We start from the raw sequence: 24,989 nt of genomic DNA on the forward strand, positions 1-24,989 counted from the left end.
TGATGACCAATATAACAAAAATCTATGTTAATGTTATGGTTTTTTTTTTTAATTTTAGTAAAATCATTTGGGATTAGCATTAAATAGATGTTCTTGACCTAATTCAGTCATGAAAAAATTACAATTTCCGAGCAATTTTTTTAGGAAAAAATTGTAAGTTAAGTGGTTACGTTATCGTTGCTTTCAATCTATGGGCTAAATTGCCAAAATCGCTCCTGTGCCTGCAACTCACTTGCTATTACATTTGGACCCTTTCTGGATAAAAATGGAAGTTACAGTTGTACAGAAGTTTGATTTCAGTTACAGCCATTATAAGACATACTGTTTTCACTAAAAATAAGATAATGCTGGGTACACACTGGCTGATATATCGGCCGTTCAATTAAAGGGCCTATAAATCGTGGGCGCATCGGCGGGTGTGTACCAGTGATATATCCTTGTATGTCATCATTCACAGACATATCACAGTCAATGGCAAATATACAGTAACTGTTTATTGTGCTGTGTGTGCGGACGGTCAGCCAACCACCCATACACTTGTTGCAGAGGCCTCTGGTGATTCACAGCTGAAATGTACGGTCACATGTAAATGCCTGCCCAGTTGTGATGTCAATCACAAAGCATTGGGTTGATGATTGGTAAGTGTGTATGCCGATCCATTGTCCTAATGTGTACCCGGCTTAACAGACATGTTCATACTGGCATACAGGGATGGTGGTCGAAGAGTTAGATAAAATATATATTATAAACAATGACTAGAGAATAGAGGTATTTCAGAGAACAGCAGCGGGGTCCCGAATAGTAGCATAGCTGGAATTGGCTGGCAATCATGGTTACGTTGGTGTTTTCTATTTGTGCATTAATGGATGTACGAATGTAAACTGCATTGTCAGCAATTGTTCATTATTTCCATTGCAAGTGATACATCTGTCTTCTTGTTCCTGCACAGGAAGCCTCTAAGTTTTCTGAACCAAGGTTCATGAGAATGCAGCATATTGTTTCAGTAGGAACCAGTGTCCTATGAAAGTAGGTCATGAAGTGCCTCAGTGATGTCACTAGTAAACTCATAGGCTGCATTCTCATAAATCTTGAAATACAAAATGGTTGCCTCAGCTTTGCGTTAGTGCCAGGGACACAACTAATGCCAACTGACAAATCTATTATATTTTCCTTGTAGTTTGCAGCAGATGTTAAGAATGGGCCAGTCACACTACAGAGCTCCCCAGCAGAAGTCATGTCAGGTACAAATCATGGTGAGTGGTTTAGGGCACGATCGTTTCGCCTAAGCAGTTTGCTCACTTCCTCACCAGTCTATATACTAATGATCTCAGAGATTAATGCAAAATTGATTATATGTGGGTGTGTTTATATGGAATTTAAATTCGCTGTTGCTTGCATGACCTACCTGTATACCTGATGATTAGTAGGAGTGGCACAATTAGGAAGCCACATTGTTTATGAGAGAACTAACCTCACGGAAAGTGGTATTTGCAGATCTTTTGTGTGAAACAATATCTTGCCTTGTATACCTCGAGCATAATTGTTAATGTAGTTTTTCTCAAATTGTGACTCATTTATTTTAATTAATTTACTAATAAAATTTATATTTTAGCTAAATCATATAAACCAGGGGTCTTCAACCTTGGCCCTCCAACTGCTGTGGAACTACACATCCCAGCATACACTGCCACCTTTTTGATATAACAGCACGCTAAAGCTATGGCAGTGCATGCTGGGATGTGTAGTCCCACAGCAGCTGGAGGGCCAAGGTTGAAGACCCCCGATATAAACCAATTAGAGTGCCCCATAAAAAAAAGTCTGCTTTCTCTCCTTTTTGTATGAATCTCATGTATTCTGACTCGGGGGGAGCACCACCTACAATTGTGATTTGATACAGGTTTTCTGTATATAGAAATATTTTTAGTTGGTTTTCCTGTTATAAGTATTTACGTGCCAATTATAGGCTTATCTGTATAGCCCAAGGCTTTACTTGAATAGTTCTTCTAGTGCGGATTCAATCTTGTATGTGGAATTTTGTAATACATCCAGCTCGTCATGGTTATAGAGAAATGTGACCCAACACACTGGTCAGGAATCACTGAATAATGTCACCAAAACACAATGTTTTGGGTATAATAATGTTGTCTAAGTTCAAGTGTAAAGTTTTACTTATTGGCAGTAAGAGATTTACTATATGTATTAGATGTTAGCGGAGGTGGGTGTTTGACAAGCAGAACATGGCCAGGTCATGCATGACCATTATACACCACCAAAACAGTGGACCCAGCATTTGCCAATTAAAATTAGGATATGTAATGCCAGCCTAAAGAGTATAGAATTATCCCTCATACTGTGTTAGTAAACTAGATGGCACCGCAGAACATCAGACACAATGTCCTAGCTGTGTGTTAGAAATTGTAAGCTGTCACTGAAAGCACTTGTTACTGTACATGTTAAACTGCTGGCTGTATTAAATGTGAGAATTTCTCACAGCCTTTAGCAGTTGTACAAATGTAGCCTTTATTACATCAGGGGTGAGGCCATTCTTTTGATATGTCAACATTCCTGTATATATACTGGGTGTAGGCAACAGACTAGACCAGGTTCCTAAGCTGACACAGTAATGTTACATTCATTCCAATATAAATGTGTCAAAAAGGATTATAGTGGTGGCTGGTTCTAAAAGAACAACCTAGAAATTGTTATTTTTATTTGCTATATCTTTCTACATAAATATGCATGTGCACATAATTACTGTACATCGATTTTGTATTTTCAAGATTCAGCTGTACAAAACTGGTCTGAAGATATAATACAAAAGATATATATATCTGCAAAAGATAATGGCAGAGTGTATTATATACCGAATATATCATTATACAGTATGGGGTGAGCAGTGATGTTACTGGTGCCACATGTCTGAATGTTACAGTGCTCCGTGAATGAAAGTAAATGATTTAAGAAGGTAAAAATAGATGCATAGGATCACCTTAAAGAAGCAACCATTCAGATTGGAATTGGGTATTATTAGTAATAATGTACAGTACCTCTACTGTAAAATAAAACTGAAATAAGAATTCACCTGAGATTTTAGCAACTTTAAAAGGCACTTGCATGTACCTTTATACAGTTACTGTATTTTATTTATTTTTATTATGTAGAGTAACAAATGATGGATATTTGAAATTTCAACAATTACCCATTAAGCCAGATGGATTTAGAACAAATACATTAAAAAAAAAAAGTGCAATGAGAAGGTTTTGCTATATAATCCGAGCAGGAGGCATCAGTTAACAGGAAAACAGACACTAAAAGTGGATAGGGGGGTCCGATGCAGCGACCCTAGTAAGATACAAAGTGGTCTATCGTGAATTTTCTTTCTAGTAGTTCATATTCCGGCTGTCGGGATGTCAATGCTAAGAATGCCGGCGCCGGAATCCCGACACCAGGCATAACGCCGATGCCAGCATCCCAACAGTAAGTATTGGGGCTAGCGTTAGGCAATAGGGGGAGGATTAGGTTTAGGCTGCGGGGGGGCAGTTAGGTGTAGGTTGCGGGAAGGGAGAGTTAGGATTAGGGGTAAGGTTACTTACCTGCAGGTGTCGGTAGTCTAACCCTGTCATAGTGCTGGCGTCAGGATTCTGACCGCCGGGATCCTGATTGCCGGCATCCCGTACAGAACTCATTATAAGCGATAGAGTAACAATATAAGATTCCCACAACGATCCATCTGCCTCTTTATGTAACACAGTATTTCTACCCAGTCCATTCAGAACAGGAGATTTAATTGTCACTAAACAAGGATAGCTGGGGTGGTGTATTTATATTTATGTAGTATCCAACCCTCCAAAATAGTTTTCTTTCCTGCTGCACTAAGTGTTAGTAGCAAATTTTTGGGATCAAATACCTCTACAAAAGGCCATTCTGGAGTAAAAGGGACATAATTAACTAGTATTTTAATATAGGGTAAGCCCACAGACAATGATATATATATCTGCCTGTCCCTGGTAGTATTTGGGACACTGGTGACTCGTGGAATTCCCAACGCGGAAACGTCTCAGAGTAAACATTATCATACTATAGGAATGGGATTGAAATACCGATGGTGGTGCCTAACCACAAAACTCCCAGGGTGGAGCCTAACCTTAGCCCCACCTCTCCCCACCTAACCCTAACTGGGGGGTGCCTAACCCTAAGTCCCCCCCAGGGGGTGCCTAAATCTACAAGAGCACGTTCCATTTGTGTGATATCCAATGAGGGCAAATGTGTCACCCAACTGATAATCCCTCCACATACTGGATTGTTTTACACATATGAGGGGGCTTAGCAGTAAATTATCTAATGGGTTATCCCAATCCCCAACTGAGAAATGTCTAAGAACATGGTTCACGTACAATTGGGATTGGAGAAATGCCAGAGGGTATGGTCTGATCATTTCACATATATGAGAAGCTACAGAAAACGTTATGGAGTGCTTGTTTTGTATCGTTTCCAAGGCCTGAAGCTTGGTTACTCCCTCCACCCTCCAAATAGTAAAGGGGTGAGCAGCCATGCCATCCAGAAAATTGGGATTATGAATCAAGGGTAGATGTAAGCAGTGAAAGGCGTTTAAAGTAACCTGTTTTATGGGGCAAACTATGCCAAATTGTCCACAGAAGTGGATTGGATTTAATAATTTTCAGAAGTACATAAACCAATAAGCAAGAACAAGAAAGCAGTGACTTACAGTACAAGACAATGCATGACTAGTACATGGTTTACAAACATTGCTGCATTAACGGTCATGACACTCAAATAAGCTGCAGGGTGGCAGAAACCAAGGGTTACTGTAAGTGCCATTGTAGGAGTATGGAGTAGATGATAGTATAAGTTAGGTAAGGAGAGTCACATGAGGGAAGAGGGCCCTGCTCGTGAGAGCTAAAATTCTAAAGGGGAGGGCCAGAGAAACAGAGGTGACACCGATGGGGTAGACAGTGAGCATGGGGGAGTGGGTTAGGATGAGAGCAGGATGGGTTTGATAAAGAAATGGACCTTCAGAGCCCGCTTGAAGTTTTGTATAAAAGTGGAGAGTTGGATAAGGAGAGGGAGAGAGTTCCAGAGTCTTTAGTGACAGTATCGTAGTTACTGAAGGAGACAATTTAATTAGCAGAGCTGGGCATAGTCAGAATGCTGGCAAATGACAGCCACTAACATCGCAAATTTTTGGGTATTTGCACAGCCAAACATCCATAATAACTTAATTGTGCCATTAGAATTTATAATAGGGGAATACAAAATTCAAATGTATTTTGTATAATGATTAAAACTTTAATTCAGGTCCAAAGGCAGTGATCTGTCTACTTGTGTGATAATGTTATTAAAGATAGGACTGTATGTGGCAGGGGCAGTTGTATCATGTGAGCAGTGGAGGTAAGCAGAAAGCCACAGACTGGGAGTTATATAGTGGAAGCAGCAGGGTCCCATAACTGCACAGCTGTGAATGAGGATTGTGGTGTCAGACACACCTTTATATGTAACAAAGTCCATACAGCCAATTTATTTAATCACAATTATGGCACATACCTGAGTACACACATTTATATTTGGTAAATGGGTGTTTTGTCCGATTCCACCTTCTGTATCCACCAAGGGTGACTCAGTTAATATAGATAAATTGTCACACCATTGTGGTGTGTGGTTTGGAGGTTAGCCAGAGGCACAGACTTGGAGACTGATATGTAATGTGTCATGTTTATTTCGCCTACAATCAGCTTAATATTAATATTCTGAAATAGGATTTACGTTAAAAGCAGTCTGTATAATAATCATACTCTCTTGGAATGTTGAATGTTAGGGAGTTCCCCCGGACTCTTGGGATTGCAAGTCACCTTCTTGCATCCTGCTCGCTTCTTTAGTGAAGTGGGTGAAGATTGAAACCATGCTTGGACCCTGAACGTACCCTCCGGGTATTCCTGGAAAGGTGATCATGCAGGGGGAGGTCAAAAATATCAGCAAGTTTAGTAGTATTAGTGCTCCCATGTTTTTATTTGTTATTTTAAGTTTTTACATGGGAAAGTGGCACTTTTTCTGTTTCCTGGATGGACCAAGTTCTATGAAGCAATACATAAATGAGATGTCAGTTTGCAGAGTTTGATTATTAAAATGAGATAAAGGGCAGTCCTTTTTAATGAGGCCCCTTTTGTTTCCCCATGTTGCACTTCAGCAGAGAAGCATATTTCTAGACGTGCTCTGAAGAGCATAATAAAAGCTTTACATAAACAAACGTGATACATAATACACGTGGTCTTGTTGACTCCTTGTGCACATACATGCTCCCTTCCTTGCTCATACATATATTATATGATTTTATGAGTGTCATTTAGCTATATTTATTCATTTTTTGTACATGAGAAGGAGAGTTCTACCTGCTGCGTATTTTACTAGAAAAACAAAGTTAAACTATTGGGTGTAAGTGTATCTGATGTGTGCCTGATAACCATGGCACATAGACCACTGCTGCAGGCCCGCACGCATCTTGTGAGTTGTTCAACACTGCATATAGTCTGCAAATTTTACTACTGTTGTTTTTATAACAAATGCACTCAAATTGTGCATGATCTTCATTCTGACCACATATTTACGTAGGCATCTATCACAATGAATGAATATACTGCTTTATAATGAACAGGCCCGCCAAGAGCCGTGGCCTAATTGAGGGAGGCGTGGCCACGTCCCCTTGCCAAGAAAAAAAAAAGATTTGCAGCCCCGCGAGGTGGCGCTGAGCGCTGGGGAGGGGTGGGCGCTCTGAGCGCCCTCAGCCCAGCGCAAAGCCAGGGGGGCCGCGATCAGTGTGATCGCTCCCCCGCACAGGCATAGGAGACTGCTGTGGCTGCTGCACAGCAGCCACAAGCAGTCTCCAACTGCAGCTGAGCACATGCTGTGTGCTGGGCTGCTGTGAGGGGGGGAGCGGCACCGGACCCGGGCCCCTGCGGGGCCCCTCAGGAAGCCCAGGCCCGGGTAATCTGTACCCGCTCCCCCCCCCCTCTCGACGCCCCTGATCATGAATATTAATTCAGCCCACAAGAAGGGTGCCTACACTAAGTGACAGGGGTACATTAAAACCAGTTTTGCTAAGAAACTATTCTCTCTCTCTCATGTTTTACTGATTGCTAACAGAAACATGACCTTGTATGGTCCTTATCAAACTAGGAATACATTCTATGCTCATATACTGTACAACTGTCTGGAAAAAAAATGCTACACCTATTCTGAGTAAATATAGCAAACATGTACCATAGTAGCTTTTTCTGAGTCATAATTTGTCTGTAAGGGAGTAAAGGATGTGACTTTACTAGTCACTGCTCAACAAGCATTTCTGTGCCAGATTGCAAGGGTTAACATCACATAGGTGTGTGTCTGGCTGCTGTCCAGGTCCTGGAGTTGACCAGTGCCAGACATCACAAGACTGGCAGCCAAGAGCAGCTGATCTGTTCCTCCCATGATATATGATATATAGTACATACCCAGTAACCTCTCACCCTGCAATACTAGCCAATGTAAATAAGGCAAGTTTAGCACTGTATTTGGACTGCATTAAAGAAAGTTTTGTATAATAATAAGAATAATAGTTGACTCTCTACTTTGAAAATGTTTTACAAATGATACAGAATTAAAATAGTATTTATTTATTTTTTTGTAATATTTCTAGTGAATTTGGATTTAAGCATGTAAATCTCATGTTGTGCTCTGTAAAGTTACATGAAGGCACACAGGGCCTGATTCAGAGCTCGCTCTGAATCAGTGCCCTCCTTCTCTTTTTTAGACCGGCCTCCTGGCCACTCGCATAGCTGTGGGTGACCATCGGGCTTGCGACGAGACCCTGTGGTAGGGACTCGCTGCCGTAAGCCCAGGACAGCTCACTCACCATCGACAGCACGCCCCCTTTGGTGCGAGACCCATAGCAACGGCTTGCCCATCGCTATGCGGGTCTGACGCATCCGCACGACGGAGACGTCTCTCTCGTGCGCATGCGCATTGCCCCAACATCGACCCACTTGCGAGCGCTCAGCACTTCCGAGCGGGCCATCAGGCCCACTGTGTATTGCATATAGAGTGCAGACTCCTGTGTTTTGGTTCTGTTTCAGTCTTGGTTTTCAATTTGTGATTGATTAAAAACTAGAGTTGTACGGGTTCGGTATTACTCAGATATGTTTGGATCTCAAAAACGGCATCTTATTGGCTATCAGGTATCACATATTTTGGATAGCCAATAAAATAAATCCGAACTAATGCGAACTTGTGATAATTTTGGTGAAAAAAACTGAGTAAAACCGAACCCGCACATATCTATTAAAAACAGCTAAAATCATGTAAGTTTGGCTAAAGTAAGCGACAGATCAGCGGCACAAACTTGGCAGTTTTAAAAAAATATAGGACATCTATGAAATATAGTGGCACTGCAGTGGCAAACAGGATGGCAGTTTAATAAAGTATATGATGCAATAGAATGTTTTCATCAATCAAGAACTATTTAGTGAAAGCCAGGTAAGGATTGATTGATTCATTGATTACAGTACTAATATACAGTAACTATAAAAAAAAAAAATGGAAACACTATTAAAAAACCTTCCAAAGTCCCAATGAGATTTTTAAAGTGGTAACTGAATCCAAACAGTAAATCACATGATAACGGTGCTCCAGCCAATCCGCTCCCAATTGTAATCTTTCAAACAGATGACAGTTGGGAGCTGATTGGCTGGAGCACTATTATCATAAGCAACGAGTTTTAAAACTTGTTGTATATGATAAAACTTGTAGATAAATAGGCCCCTAAAGCTGGGTACACACTGACAAATATATTGGCTGATCAATTCATCAGCCAATATATCTGCTGCCTGTCGGCCAGTGTGTAGCCGTGATATGTTGGTGAACGTCGGCGTTCACCGACATATCGCATTGGCTGTGCTGCACAGCCGATGGACAGATATGTCTGCAGACATATCTGTCCATCGTGAAATGTGTGTACGGGCAGTCTGCAGACCGCCCGTACACACACAGCGGCAGCCACGAGGAGGGGAGCGGGAAACCCTCCCCACCCACCCACCGGTCGTCGGGTCCCGCCCCACAAGCAGATGATGGGCGTTCAGTGTGTATGAACGACCATCATCTGCAGATATATCTGTCAGGTGTGTACCCACCTTAAGCTATCAATGAGTGTTATCATTCACAACGAGCTCACTACGTATGATAAATGCTGCTCCAGCCAATCAGCCCCCAAATGTCATCTGTTTGAATAATGACAGTTGGGAACTGATTGGCTGGTGCACCATTTACAATACGCAACAAGTTTTATCACTCAATGTGAATGATAAAACTCATTGATAAATTAGGTCCTAAGTCTATTTAGTTGCTGTTTTGAACCCAATTATAAAACACAAAGAAATATGCAGACACTATATAAGTGTTTATAATTTTTTTATTTTATATATATATATATATATATATATATTCCCTAAAATCCTGTCACTGTGACTTTTAATGTGCCACTAGAAATACATTTAGAAGTTCTATATTTGACTCATTACGAGGAGGTAATGGTACATCTGATAGATGCTACATTCAGTCAATGGGAGCGTTGTTTTGCAATGTGCATATGCATCGCAATGCGCGTGCGCAAAGTAGGCCGAGTGATCGGGAAGCATTTGCTCACCCAGCAGAGGCAGCCCAGCTGAATGAGTGACAGGTCAAGCTGTTTGTGGGTGGTAACAGGGGCAGGCCACTGGAAATGGGGGAGAGGAGGTGCGAATGAAGGTGTGCCTGAGCATCTTAATCAGAGCTGTGCATAATTAACAGCAAGCGTCATAGTACACGTCACCTGGTTTTATTATACACTGAAGTGCTTGCAGTAGGGTATAGTCAACCTCAAGCGCTCTGTTCGCACATCTGCGCATGCGTATGGGTTTTAGTACGCATGCGCGAACCAGTCAGTGCGGCCGAAAATCGTGTGCTCGCAAAATAGCGAATGCCTGCTAATTTGAGTGACAGAGTGAGGACTTTTTGTGGGTGGTAACAGGGGAAGGTGCTTGAAAACGGGGAGTGGAGATCCGAACGCAGGCGTGCCAAACGGTCAAAACGGGCGTTTAATGGGTGTGCATAATTAACGAAGCAGCGTCATCGACCACGTCACTTGGTTGTCTTTTAGCCTGAACTGCTCGCATGAATGCGGTTGGAAAATGCTACCACAAGAATAGCGAGCAGTTCATTCGCCTTTCGATGTACTCGATTAATCTAATAAATAGCGGAGATGACGTATGATGCGAGCGGCCAGGGGGCGTTTTTTACAAAAAAACGTCCGCATGTTTTGTTCGCTCATTCAGACATACAGGCGTCAACAGACCGCAAAGAGCGAACGGTCAATTTAAATAGCCAGCCCCTTTTTCTGGATGAGCGAGCGCAAATAGCGTCCGGCTCTGAATCAGGCCCTAAGCCTTGGAGAGAGATAAAGTGGATGGAGATAAAGTACCAACCAATCAGCTCCTAGCAGACTTGACAGAGCTGATTGGTTGGTACTTTATCTCTCACCACTTTTTCTCTCTCCAAGGCTTAGTACACCTCCCCCAATATCAGTTACCATCACACTTAATTTATATATAATATGACCTAGGTTTGATAAAATATAATTTCATAATAAGTATATTTGTTTATTTACAGTTTCTGCCAAACAACCTGTTCATCAGGAAAAGGTGATCACTTCTTCCCAGAAAACAATTGTCATAAGTCCATTTTCAAATGGAGCTGTCACCAATGTACAAACAAACCCACCACCTCCAGCTGTTAAGTCTAAATTTAGCCTGGCTATACTACGCCCTTCTCCTGGGCAAACTGCTTTCCAGTCCAATGGCCTAGATGCGGGCTCCGTGAAACCAGAGGTAACTTTGATCCAAGACCAAACAGTTACACCCAATACGCCGCAAGCCACAGGGAGACAGGAGAACATCAGTGGAGTTCAAAATCCAGCATCTACATCACCACTGGTAGCAGATGAAGTGTCTGTATCTCAAACAAAAACAATTGAGGTGGAAAGTGCACCCCCAAAACCTAAAGAAGTCAGCATTTTCCAGAGGATATTCATGCCAGACAAGAAGGTACAACTTGAGGCACCATTTCAGGTTGAGGTTCCTGAGAACCAGCATGTAACGATTACCATGGACCAGAATTCTGGGTTACAGAGTGCCCCACAGAGCATTAATCTTCAGCCTCTGGTGAGTAATATTTTTAATACACAAGTTTAAAAATCCACCTACAACCTCTAAACAGGGTTTGCTGGTGCTGCCTTCTACCATCACAAAGATCGGCAAATATATCATATATAACTTTGCAGGGTATGCAGTCGGGAAGCCGGCGGACGTAATCCCGATGGCCGGCTTCCCGACTGCTTTATCCCGGTGAGGGTTAAATGACAGGCGTCTAAATCTAGACGCCTGTCATTTTACCGATGTCAGGAGACCGACGCCCCGGCATCCCGATCAAAGTGATGCCGAGCGCGGACAGCCGCGGGAGGGGAGGGTTAGGTTTAGGGCTCCCAGGGGGGAGGTTAGGGAAAGGCAGCCCCCCGGGGGACTTAGGTTTAGGCGGCGGGGAAGGGGTGGTTAGGTTTAGGCACTTAGAGGGGAGATTAGGGTTAGGCACCCCTAAGGAGGGTTAGGGTTAGGGGGGCAGGTTAGGTTAGTAAATACTTAACTAGGGACGATCTGGATTTTCACCCATGTCGGACAGCAGCTGTCGGAATTCCAACCACTGGACTTGCGTTCGGAGGTAAATCATACCGATTCCGTTTGCAGTGGTCCATATAGTCTTTGGACCCAACATAGTTGCTAGCCATTGTTTTGTTACAACTGGACAGTATGGTAAAAGTAGTTCATGCCTTCACTGCAGATAAATTAAACTTCCTTCCTTCATGTTGCCTCCAGACTATCCAGTACCATAACTTATGGTTACTTTAATACATATATATATATATATATATATATATATATATGTGTATGTATATATATATATATATATATGTGTATATATATATATATGTAATATCACTTATTTCTAAATAGTCCTGGATAAATAAGTTAATAGCACAGCGATTGTTTTATTCATACACCGTTTTCTTGTCAGATTAGTAATTCCAACGGTTCCACAGCTTTACTGGCTATGTCACATTTCTTTGTAATAGTTTGTGCCCAAGCATACAAATTAACAATATATAATATGTCACTTATTTGATGCTTTGCACTACACTTTTACTGCTATATAAAGTGTATGACCGATACCAAAAACTCTACTGTATATTTGGGAATATGATGTCATAATACATAATAACTGTTTATATACATGGGGAAGGTCTATTTGGGGCATATTCATGATCACTAATGGTCCCATTTTACATGTAGAAGCGCTAGTTTCTGCAGGTTTTTAGTAACAGGGAACATTATGTAGCCGCACAGTATTCAGCATACTCCAAAAACTGTAAGTTATTGACGTTTGTTTTCCGTAATCTACGCCATGGGTACCGGAGCCCCACTGCTTTCCTATGGGAAGGAGGGCAGTTGCGGAGAAGGTTCCGATCAGTGATCCCTCTGTTCCTGCTTTCCTTCTGGCAGTGGGGGAAACAAATTGCGGAGAGTTAGATAGCAAATAGTAAAGGTCTTGCTGCAAAGTTTTAATACTGATTAAAATTAAATTATACTATTTGTACATTAAACTAATATTAAAGTATATTGAAGCTTTTCATGAGAAAATGCAGGACTCCAGATGTCAGGATTATCAATTAAGAGCTATATTAAAGTAGGGAATTATTAGAGCAAACAGATGTTTTTATTCATGTACGTTACATTTTGTAGAACACTTCATAATATAGGATTCATAAAATATACACAAGTTTGTTATGAATTTATGAATATGCTCCAGTACATTGTTAAACAACAAGTAAAATTCTGCGCTCCTAAAAACGAAAAATGCTGCTCAATAAAAAATGCAGTCCCCACTGCATATACACAAACTTTACACAGAAAAAATTGATACCAAGCGCAATATCCTTTAGGGTGCTTAACAGTATATGAATGTACAAAACCACAGTGACAGCTGTCAAATAGTCCATGTGTAGTTAAAGTCCTCCCTCTGATAGTGATTCTCTTCAATTTATTCCTCCAAGAAAAGAAAGATACACCATTCAGTGGATACCCAATAATTCAAGTGGAATTAAATATTCCTACTTACATCTAGGAAAAGGATGTTGGTCTCCCCTCAATTTCTTATATAGCCTGATGTATTCTCCTGAAAGGCAGTACTTTGCTGGCCGTTTGTACCTCAAAGATATTCATAAAAAGGGAAATCCCATAGTGTAATTCTATAAACACTTTATTAATGCACACATAAAAAACAAGAATGCCCACGTACCAGAATGGGCCTTCCGACCAAGGCAGGATGTAAAAACATATATAATTGGTCCTATAATCCGGATACGGAACACCTCAATGTGATACCTCCCAATCCTTGTCCGACTGTCCAGATATCAGCGGTTCTCCCCAGTCACACTAATGTGTTTCGGCTAGGTTGCCTTTGTGTAACTGGTGAGCAACTTTTTGGCTTTAAATGGCCATTCCTCTAACTCCACCTCTTACTCAATTAGGTGGGTGTATCCCAAAAGATCCTCATGTTCTGTGTCTAATATTAAGTCTATGATTGGCCACCGCTCATGTGGCCGCAGGGACGATCAGAGGCTGTGCTGTATAGCAATTAGGGGTGTGCATCGGCCACTTTTCGTGTTTTGGATCTGGACCTTTCTTTGTGTTTTGGATCTGGATTGGTTTTGCCAAAACCACCCTTCCGTGTTTTGGGTTCTGGGTTTTGTGTTTTGGATCTGTATTTTTTTTTTTAAAAAGCATAAAAACAGCTAAAATCACAGAATGTGTTGGTTTTTCTGCTCCTATGCTATTATTAACCTCAATAACCTTAATTTCCACTAATTTCCAGTCTATTCTGAACACCTCACACCTCACAATAGTGTTTTTATGTCCAAAAGGTTGCACCGAGGTAGCTGGATGACTATGCTAAGCGACACGAGTGGGCAGCACAAACACGTGACCCATCTAGGAGTGACACTGCAGTGGCAGACAGGATGGCAGTTTGAAAAACTAAGCCCCAAACTGTACATAATGCAAAGAAAAAAAAGAGGTGCAAGATGGAATTGTCCTTGGGCCCTCCCACCCACCCTTATGTTCTATAAACAGGACATGCACACTTTAACAAAGCAATCATTTCAGCGCCAGGGTCTGCCACACGACTGTGGCTGAAATGATTGGTTTGTTTGGGCCCCCACAAAACAAGCTGGCAATTAATCTTTCCCTGCACAAACTGGCTCTACGGAGGCAAGATGTCGTCCTCATCCTCCTCATCCACCGATTCCTCACCCTCTTCAGTGTTGTGTACATCCTCATCCTCACAGAGTATTAATTCGTCCCCGCTGGAATCCACCACCACAGGTCCCTCTGTACGTTCTGGAGGCTGGTCTCCCTGGAAGAGTTGATAATTCATTTTGATGAACATCATCTTCTCCACATTTTGTGGAAGCAACCTCCTACGCCTTTCGCTGACAAGGTTCCCGGCTGCACTAAACACTCTTTCGGAGTACACACTGGAGGGGGGGCAACTCAGGTAAAATAGAGCCAGTTTGTACAGGGGCCTCCAAATTGCCTCTTTTTCCAGCCAGTACAGGTACGGACTGTCTGACATGTCTACTTGGATGCTGTCACCGATGTAATCCTCTACCATTCTGTCAATGGTGACAGTATCATATGTAGTGACAGTAGACATGTCAGAAATTGTTGCCAGGTCCTTCAGTCCGGACCAGATGTCCAAACTTGGTCATGCCTGCCCTGCATCACCGCCAGCGGGTTGCTTAGGATAGCTAAGTTTTTTCCTGGCAGCCCCAGTTGCGGGAGAAAATGAAGAAGGAGCTGTTGACGTGTCACATTCCGCTTCAGCTGACAGTGTGTTCACCAGCAGGTCTTTGCACCTCTGCAGGCTTGTGTCGGCCGGAAAGAGAGACACCACATAGGCTTTAAACCTAGGATCGAGCACGGTGGCCAAAATGTAGTGGTCTGATTTCAACAGATTGACCACCCTGGAATCCTGGCAAAGCGAATGAAGGGCTTCATCCACAAGTCCCATATGCCGAGCAGAATCGCTCCGTCTTAGCTCCTACTTCACTTTCTCCAGCTGCTTCTGCAAAAGCCTGATGAGGGGAATGACCTGACTCAAGCTGGCAGTGTCTGAACTGACTTCACGTGTGGCAAGTTCGAAGGACTGGAGAACCTTGCACAACATGGAAATCATTCTCCACTGCGCTTGAGTCAGGTGCATACCCCCTCCTTTGCCTATGTCATAGGTGGATGTATAGGCTTGAATAGCCTTTTGCTGCTCCTCCTTCCTCTGAAGCATATAGAGGGTTGAGTTCCACCGCATCACAACCTCTTGCTTCAGGTGATGGTGGGGCAGGTTCAAGAGTGTTTGCTGGCGCTCCAGTCTTCGGCACGCAGTCGCTGAATGGCGAAAGTGGCCAGAAATTTTTCGGGCCACCCAAAGCGTCTCCTGCATGCCCCTGTCGCTTTTCAGAAAATTCTGCACCACCAAGTTTATTGTGTGAGCAAAACATGGAACGTGCTGGAATTTGCCCAGATGTAATGCCCGCACAATATTGGTGGCGTTGTCAGATATCACAAATCCCCAGGAGAGTCTAAGTGGGGTAAGCCACTGGGCGATGATTTCCCTCAGTTTCTCTAAGATGTTGTCGGCGGTGTGCCTCTTACTGAAACCGGTGATACACAGCGTAGCCTGCCTTGGAACGAGCTGGCGTTTCTGAGATGCTGCTACTGGTGACGCTGCTGCTGTTGCTGCGTAAGGTGATACATCTACCCAGTGGTCTGTCACAGTCATATAGTCCATAGTCTGCCCTGTTCCACTTGTCCACATGTCCGTGGTTAAGTGGACATTGGGTACAACTGCATTTTTCAGGATACTGAGAACTCTTTTTCTGACGTTTCTGTACAGTCTCGGTATCGCCTGCCTAGTGAAGTGGAACCTAGATGGGATTTGGAACCGGGGACACACTACCTCCATCAATTGTCTAAATCCCACTGCACTAATGGCGGATACCGGACGCACGTCTTACACCAACATAGCAGTCAAGGCCTCAGTTATACGTTTTGATTCAGAATGACTGCTGTCGTACTTCATCCTCCTCGCTAAGGACTGTTGGAGGGTCAATTGTTTAGTAAAAGTAGTGGTGTTCCTACTTCCTCTCTGGGATGATGAACGACTCCAAGCAGCTGCAACAGCAGCAGCGGCAGCAGGAGGCGTAGCAATGCAGGATCCTCCGGAGGAATCCGGGATAGGAGAGTCAGTCATGCCAGTGACATGGCCTGCAGGACTACTTCCGATCCTGACTAAGGAGGAAATTGACGAGGAGGGAGTTGATGGTTTGGTTTGCAAGCGCTTAGATACAACAGGACAACGGGATTTAGGTGTCCCTGGACTGCTTACGGTCTTAGCCAAAGTTTCTGAACTTGACAGTAACTTTTTATGAACGTGCTGCAGGTGCCGTATAAGGGAGGATGTTCCTAGGTGGTTAACGTCCCTACCCCTACTTATTTCACCTTTACATATGGTACATATGGCAAGACAGTTGTTGTCCGGATTTGGATAGAAATATTGCCAGATCAAAGAGGTGGAATGTTTGGTCTTCTGCCCAGGCATGACCGTGATGGGCTTTTTCATCCCAAGGACAACAACTGTCTCCCCCGGAGCCTGATTTAAACAAACCACATCACCATCAGAATCCTCCTCGCCAACTTCCTCCTCAGTGCCAGCTACACCAGTATCCTCATCCTGTTGTACTTCAACAGTGACATCTTCAATTTGCATATCAACAAGTGGACTGTGGGTGCTCCTTTCAGCATTTGCAGGGGGCGAGCAAATGGTGGAAAGAGCCACCTCTTCCCGTCCAGTGCTGGGAAGGTCAGGCATCGCAACCGCCACCACACTTGGACTCTCCTTAGGCATTTGTGATATCTTCTTAGAACGCACAGTTCTTTGCTGTGCTTTTGCCAGCTTAACTCGTTTGATTTTTTTAGCGGGAGGAGGGCTTCCATCGTCATGTGAAGCTGAACCACTATTCATGAACATACTAGTCATACTAGTATGACACACACTAGTCATAGGGAAAGACCTTAGCCGTTCCTTGCCACTCCGTGTCATAAATGGCATATTGGCAAGTTTACGTTTCTCTTCAGATGATTTAAATGTTTTTTTTAAGGTCATTTTCCTGAACTTTGTCATTTGGGATTGTATGTGGCCTCTACTATGACATTGGGCATCGGCCTTGGCAGACGACGTTGATGGCATGTTATCGTCTATGTCATGACTAGTGGCAGCAGCTTCAGCACTAGGAGGAAGTGGTTCTTGATCTTTCTCTATTTTATTTTTATCGGCGAAAGTTTGGTCCTCCATTTATGTTATATCGATTTGATATATACGTGCGGCTAAGGCGCACACAAACACAGAAAATATTTTTTTATTTTTGCTGGAGAGTAGTGCACTTTGTGGGTTTACAGCACCTTTTAAGAAATGAGCCAGCCGGCTCTTTACTTATGGGACACAGGCGCACGCTTGGCGCTGCTCCTTTGTTGATACACGTGCAGCCACAGTGCACACAATTCACAAACACAGAAAATATTTTTTTATTTGGTTTGGAGTGTACTTTGGGGGTTACAGCACCCTTTAACGGTCAAGCCAGCCGGCCCTTTACTTATGACACAGGCGCACGCTTGGCACTACTTTGTTGATGCACGTGTGGCTACTGCGCACACAATTCACAAACACAGAAAATATTTTTTTATTTGGTTTGGAGTGTACTTTGGGGGTTACAGCACCCTTTAACGGTCAAGCCAGCCGGCCCTTTACTTATGACACAGGCGCACGCTTGGCACTACTTTGTTGATGCACGTGTGGCTACTGCGCACACAATTCACAAACACAGAAAATATTTTTTTATTTGGTTTGGAGTGTACTTTGGGGGTTACAGCACCCTTTAACGGTCAAGCCAGCCGGCCCTTTACTTATGACACAGGCGCACGCTTGGCACTACTTTGTTGATGCGCGTGCGGCTACTGCGCACACAATTCACAAACACAGAAACTATTTTTTTATTTGGTTTGGAGTGTACTTTGGGGGTTACAGCACACTTTAACGGTCAAGCCAGCCGGCCCTTTACTTATGACACAGGCGCACGCTTGGCACTACTTTGTTGATGCACGTGCGGCTACTGCGCACACAATTCACAAACACAGAAAAAATATATATTTTTTTAGCACTTGGGGGGAGCACCCCTGATGGACAGAGCACCCCCTGGACAACACTACAGCACCCCTTTAGGACTAGGACACTGCACAGGACTTTGGAGTGGACACAACCCCTATGGACAACTGACTGCACAACACAGTCCAGCCAGCCCCTATGGACTTTGAAGTAGTAGACACAGCCCCTATGGACAACAGCAGCACAGCACAACACAGCCAGCCCCTATGGACTTTGAAGTAGTGGACACAGCCCCTATGGACAACAGCAGCACAGTGCAGCACAGCACTACTCTGCACTACACTACACTACACTACACAGCCCAGCCAGCCCTAACTCCCACCCTCCCTCTTCACTGTCCACAGCCGAGTGAGAAATGGTGCCGACATGGGTACCTTATATAGGATCCAAGACCCGGAAGGCGGGATGATGACGTTTTGCCTCGATTTCAGATCTGAGTCAGGCGGGAAAAGTCGAGCCTGACTCGGATCGGCCTCGGATTGGGGGGGTTCGGATTTCAGAAATCCGAACCCACTCACCAATAATAGCAATAGCCTGCCTGGCCCCTGCAACACATGCAGGAGGATGTGTAAAGTGTGGTCTGTAAGTTAAAACACTGCACATTTCACTTCCTCTTCCATGCGGTGCAGGGGCTGTGCAGTCTATTGCTATAAAGCCTGAGTTTGGCCGTCTGCCGCTCAGCGGCACAGGTAAGATAGAGGGAGGGGAAGGGGGAGAAGGAAGGAGATGTGAGATGGGGGGGACGGTATCTTAAATGATTTTATATTGCCCCCCCCCCCCCCCCCCCGACATGCAACTGTGCAGACACCCCTGGCTACAACAGAGCCTAATGTTGGGTCAACCTTAGTCATCTTGCCATGGCAGCCAGCTGACATAAATAAATATCAATTATTTGCACGGGGAGTTAGAAATAATTCCTATAGCTGACTGAAGCAGTGGAATAACAAGATGGAAAGTGTGCCCAAAATAAAAATGCTCTGTTGTCTCTTTTGTAGTAAGGAGCCTCCTTTGTGGAGACTATGTTTCATCAGCAGTCTCTGGCAGCACAGAAAAAGGGAATCACAGGGTAGGGACCTTTCTTTCAGGGAAAGGTGATGACAAAACATTTTTTTTAATATATATTTTATTTTTATTGTGAAAATCACACAAGACAATAACAGAAAACATGGTATAGTAAATATTAGTGCAGCAGTCATGTATACCGTTACATAACAATAAACAGAAAAAATAAACAGACCACCATCATAAAAAATACAAATAAAAGACTGAAAATACTAAACCATACATTTATTAGTCCATAAAAAGATCTCAATAAAGGAAAGGCAACTGGTAATCATGTAATTAATAATATGGAAGGAAACAAAAAAGACCATTTGGTCATCTTATCCAACTTTAAAGGAGGGGGTCTGCTTAAAATGGAGGTGGCCCTCGTGATACAACCTGGTATTTTACCATGTCGTCACCCTGACCGTTTTTCGTATATAGTCCCTAGCATGCGATGGTAAAGTGGTAAGATAAGGAAGCCAAATAGTAAAATATGTGTCAGCCCTTGATTCAATATCTAGGGAGTATTCAATTCAATCCATTTGATACAAATATGCCAAACGTGGTAACATGAGTGACATAGAAATGGGTTCCTTATTTATCCACTGAGATAATATTGTCTTCTTAGAAGCAGCAGCTATACGAGCCAATAGTAATCTAGCACCTTTCAAACGGTCACATGGATTAGACAGGTCATAGTGGTTCCAAAAGGTCCAGGTCATATGGACCGTGACAGTTATTCCAAGATCTCTAGAAATATAGGTTTGGACATCTGTCCAAAAGGATTGGACAACAGGACATGCCCTCATACAATGTATAAAATCTACATCAGAGTTAGAGCATTTGAAATAGTTAGAATGATCAGATACACCTACTAAAAATCTCAATTTGGGAGTATAATATGCTCTGTGAAGTAATTTAGATTACATTTTAGCATAAGGGGAAGACACTAATTGTTTATTCAATTTGACAGACGGCTCAATGATTTCCTTTAAGTCAATTCCTGGAAGAGTATCTTGCCACTTAGCCATCCCAATGGTTAATTTAGTGAGGTCTAATCTCCACCTAATATGTAAATATACTAACGAAGTAGGATGGGGACTTTGTATTGTTAACCTTATAATACCATCAAAAGAGCAAGATAGATCAGCTAATGTCAAGCGGGAAAATAATTGTGAAACTTAACTGTCGACCTGAAAATAAGCAAAAAGAGAGAAATTAAGAGAAGGGTACTTCTCTCTAAGTTGTGACAAAGTAAGGACTGAAGAGCACTACGCATCTAAGAACTAATACACTGGTTATCTCTTAAGGAAGAGCGGTGTCGGGTGGGGGACATATGAAGTAGACTTACCAAATCTACTTGTGGACTAAAGGCCTGGTCCAATGTAATTGTCACCACCCCCCATCCAATACAAGGCATATCTATAGTTAGCAGCCAAGGCGTAGTCTTGCATACAAGGAAGGTTTACCCCTCTAAGAGTCCTTGGTTGTTGCAATTTAAATAAAGACATGCGAGAACATTTACTTGACCCAATAAACTTAGTTAACCTTGTGTTAATAAGTTTATGGTCATGTTTGGTAAATACAAAAGGAAGCATTTGGAGTGGATAGAGGAGTTGAGGGAAACCTATTATTTTGAATAATTGGCAACGTCCCAGATAAGAAATTGGTGTTTCCATTTTGCAAAATCTGTCAACATTAGGTTAATGAAATGTGAAAGATTAGCGGAATAAAGGTCAGATGGGCAGGGAGGGTACGTAGACCTATAAAGGTTAAATGTTGTTGGGCCCATTTGAAAGGGAATGAGTCACACCATCCATCCCTGGTGTCATTGTGCAGTGCTAATGCTTCAGTTTTGGAGCAATTAATTAGCAAGCCCAAAGTCAAATTAAACTCCTGAAGCGTTGTCAATAGAGATAAGATCGCTATCTGGGGCTCACTAAAATAAAGCAATAGATCATCCGCAAATGCAGACACTTTGATATCATGGGCACCAACAGTAATCCCTCTCCAGGAGACATCACGGACAAAGGGCCTAATCAGTCCAGAGTTATATTAAAAAGTATCGGGGATAATGGGCAGCCCTGGCACGTCACCCGGTGGAGCAAGAATGATGGAGTATGGAGTCCATTAATTGAGAGAAAGGCACTCGGCTCACTATAAAGCATTTGAAAACTCTGAATAAATTCTGGGCCATATTGTTGTACGTGAAGGACTCTCAATATATGAGACCAGGAAACATGGTCAAAGGCCTTATTGGCATCACAACTAACAATAATGGTTTCGTGGTCACACTTGCCATGCGACTGAAGCATAGCAGCTATATTGACCGGACATTGTGTACTGCAGTCCGAGAATTTGTGGAAGAATTAGTTGTAAGCATCAAGCAACCAACCTGATAAATCATTTCAATGAAATGGGTCTATAAGACTGGGCAAAAGAGGGATCCTTCCCAGGTTTTGGAAAAACCTAAATTCTGGCCATATTAAAATCAGTTGGGGGGGATTTCCCTCAATAAGTGAATTAAAAATGGCAAGTAAGTAGGGCATAACATGAGGGGCTAGTAGTTGATAATATTCAGCTCTAAAGCCATCAGGGCCAGGTGCTTTTCTTTTATTTAAAGATTTTATCAAAGGAAGTAGTTCTAGTTCAGTAACCGGTTCTATTAAGGATTCCTTATCCTCGTCAGTTAATACAGGCAAATCAGCATGTCTGAGAAATCTCATGCCTAATGCATGGAGCTGCATAGCATATAGTGTTTGATAAAGTAAAAAAAATCCTCAGAAATAGCCGATGTCTCTGTGATGTATTGAGGGTAGTCAGTTTTTAACTGTAAAATATGGGAGGGAGTGGAATTTGGTCGGACCAGATTGACCAATAATTTACCAGACTTATTGCCCCAATGGCAATATCTGTTGTGCTGGTGATCATAATTAAATTGAGCACGCTCAGTGCACAAAGTGTCATACAAACGCTTCGACGTGGAGTAAGCCTGTCTAATTTCAGGGGAATCCCGTGAAAGTAGTACTTCATAAGCAAACGACAGATCTTTACTAAGACCTTCTAACCGTGAAGCCAGCAACTTACATTTCCTAGTCACATATTCTATAACTTGGCCACGAATCACTGGTTTGGAAGCAGCCCAAAACAAATTAACATCATCTACATGTTCTAAGTTATCATCCACATAATTAAGAAAAGCCCTTTCTAAATATGCCCTAAAATCAGCCGACTTTTCCAGATAAGCTGGAAATCACCAATTATATGACACGAAAAAGAGGGGTATGTAAAGCTAAGATGAACTATACTGGGGCATAGTCAGATACCATTATTAACTCAATACTACCTTTTGGAGAAGCGTAGCAGAAATTAACCAAAAATCAGTTTGGGAAGAAGTATGAAGAGGATGAGAATAAAATATATGTTCACGGGATACTATGTTGACATCTCCAGGGATCGCAAAGCTGCATAGAGTAAGTCAATGAGGAAAAGAGTGTCCCACGGTCCCCACCAGAACCGGTCATCCTATCTAAACCTGGGGATTGCACAGTATTAAAATCTCTGCCAAGTATAATTTCCCCCTCTGGCCAAGTCTGCAATTTAAGATAGAGATCGGTAAAAAACTAGCATTAGGACTAGGTGGGGCATACTTTGATGCTATGGTAAAAGAGTATCATGTAGGGACAGTTTAAGTAAAATGTAGTGACCATCAGGATCGAGCAGGGAATCATGAATCTGATAGATGAGATTTTCATGAAACAATATAAGAACCCCTCTACGCTTAGAAGTACATGAGGCCGCTTTGTAATCTCCTATCAAAGTGTCTCGGAGAGTATTAGGGTCTGTGGACCTCCAAAGAGTTTACTGGAAAAATGCCACATAAGGGCGTAAGTGTTTATGAGCGGAGAAATCAACCATTCTATATTCCATGCAACAAACTTAATGGTGTTCCTCACCCTAGTGGAATTACCTGCTGTTGTACTTATATTAACCTATACCCACCCTAGGCCAAACATCTAATTAGAGAACAAAACTATGAGCCTAGAGCACCGTCATTGTATGATATAAACAAGTTTCCAAAATGTCATGTGTGAAAAACAAATAGGAATATATAACTATCAAATATTTTTTAAAGTATAAAAGAACCAAAGCGGGTCGTCCATGCGACCTCATGAAAATGAATAACATAAAAAACAGCTGAGAAAGGGAGGGTGGGTAGGAAGAGGGAAAGGACGGCAGGCCAAGCTGAGAAAAAAAGGAAAATATAATTAAGGGACTGATGAAGAGAAAAAAAATAAGTATATAACACTGCGAGGAGCGCAGATTAAAGGAATTCACATCCCACGTCAACAAATTAAAGAGGTATAGCCCCAGCAATTGTATAATAAACATCAAATCACAATTAAATGGAAAAATCACTGGCAATAACAATAATACTGTGTTAAACATGAATTTGACTCAAGTGGAATCACAAAAAGAGGGAGTTAAATTGCGCAATGGACTGTATCCTAATGAGTGGGGGTGGCTGCACTTACATGGAAGGGTGTCTGACCTTCTGATTGGGTTAAGTGGTTTGAGGATAGTAACTGTGCTCTGAAACTGGTGTGAAATGTGATGAATGAGGTACAAAAGAAAAAGAAAAATTGATCGATAGCAAAGATATAGTAAATGAGAATTGTACTAATCCATAAATGAGGTGCAAAAGAATGATCGATCAATAGCAAATGGTATAATTGAGAATTTTACTTTAGCACAATTGGAGACAATAAAATGTGCAAATTAACTACACAGTATAATTGAACAGTTAAGATAGTCAATGCTAATAATTGCAGTGGCAATTGTAGTGCATGAAGTGGGACACAATATTGTTTAGGTGTGTATCATAACATGACAGTGGTAGAGGATTAATGGTATGGTAATAGTCAAAGTTCTGGTAACTCAGGGTGTGATACTCTGAGTAGTGTGTGAGAACATACTGTGCACAATGGATGTGCAGGAATGTCAATTCGATATGGATATGTGACCAGGTGATATAGGACCGTATTGTACTGGCAGTTTAGATGAGTAAAGTATTGACTGCGGCGTCCCGCTAGTCAGTGTCTGGTTCCTGATGATGGGTGATTGTGACTAACGGTGCCCGGGATGAGATGTTCCTGGGGCAAGTAGTACGGGATCCGAAGATAGCAGGCACAGGAGTCTCACAGCTAGATAGTCTGGTGCCTGGTGTTGCGTAGCGACGCCTGCCCGACTGGACAGATGAGCACCACTGTACACGTGGGCAGACTACACTTGCCTGGGGAGGAGGTGTAGCGGTTGTGGCTCATGGAACCAGAGATCGCACTCCCCCTCCGGTGTAGAGACTTACATCCCTATGGACTCGACGGAGTCCCGCTCTTGCCCCTAGCCGGCTGTTGTTGCTTGAAGTCATCTCACTTGTGGCTGGCACTTCCAGGTCTCGTGGTCCGTCTGTGGCTGATTGTAGGCTGGATGTTGCTGCACTGATTTTTCCTGGTCAATCTCCGATATCGGGGGTTTGTGGG

The 24,989-nt window shown here is 42.7% G+C and overlaps 1 protein-coding gene across 17 annotated transcripts in view; it reads left to right on the forward strand.

Moving 5' to 3' along the window:
* The window catches only part of BCAS1 (brain enriched myelin associated protein 1), a 158,780-nt gene that overhangs the window by 19,966 nt on the left and 113,825 nt on the right, over positions 1 to 24,989 (forward strand). For 16 of the 17 annotated variants that reach the window (XM_088458030.1, XM_088458031.1, XM_088458039.1 and 13 more), the window contains 2 exons: positions 1,178 to 1,253; positions 10,690 to 11,240. In XM_088458030.1, coding sequence (XP_088314156.1) covers positions 1,178 to 1,253; positions 10,690 to 11,240 — 627 coding nt within the window. The remainder of the gene's footprint in view (positions 1 to 1,177; positions 1,254 to 10,689; positions 11,241 to 24,989) is intronic. The other variant, XM_088458032.1, reaches the window with a different exon arrangement.

This window comes from Taudactylus pleione, unplaced genomic scaffold (assembly GCF_031769625.1).
Source record: "Taudactylus pleione unplaced genomic scaffold, aTauple2 ptg000803l, whole genome shotgun sequence".
In the NCBI taxonomy this organism is placed as follows: Eukaryota; Metazoa; Chordata; class Amphibia; order Anura; family Myobatrachidae; genus Taudactylus; species Taudactylus pleione.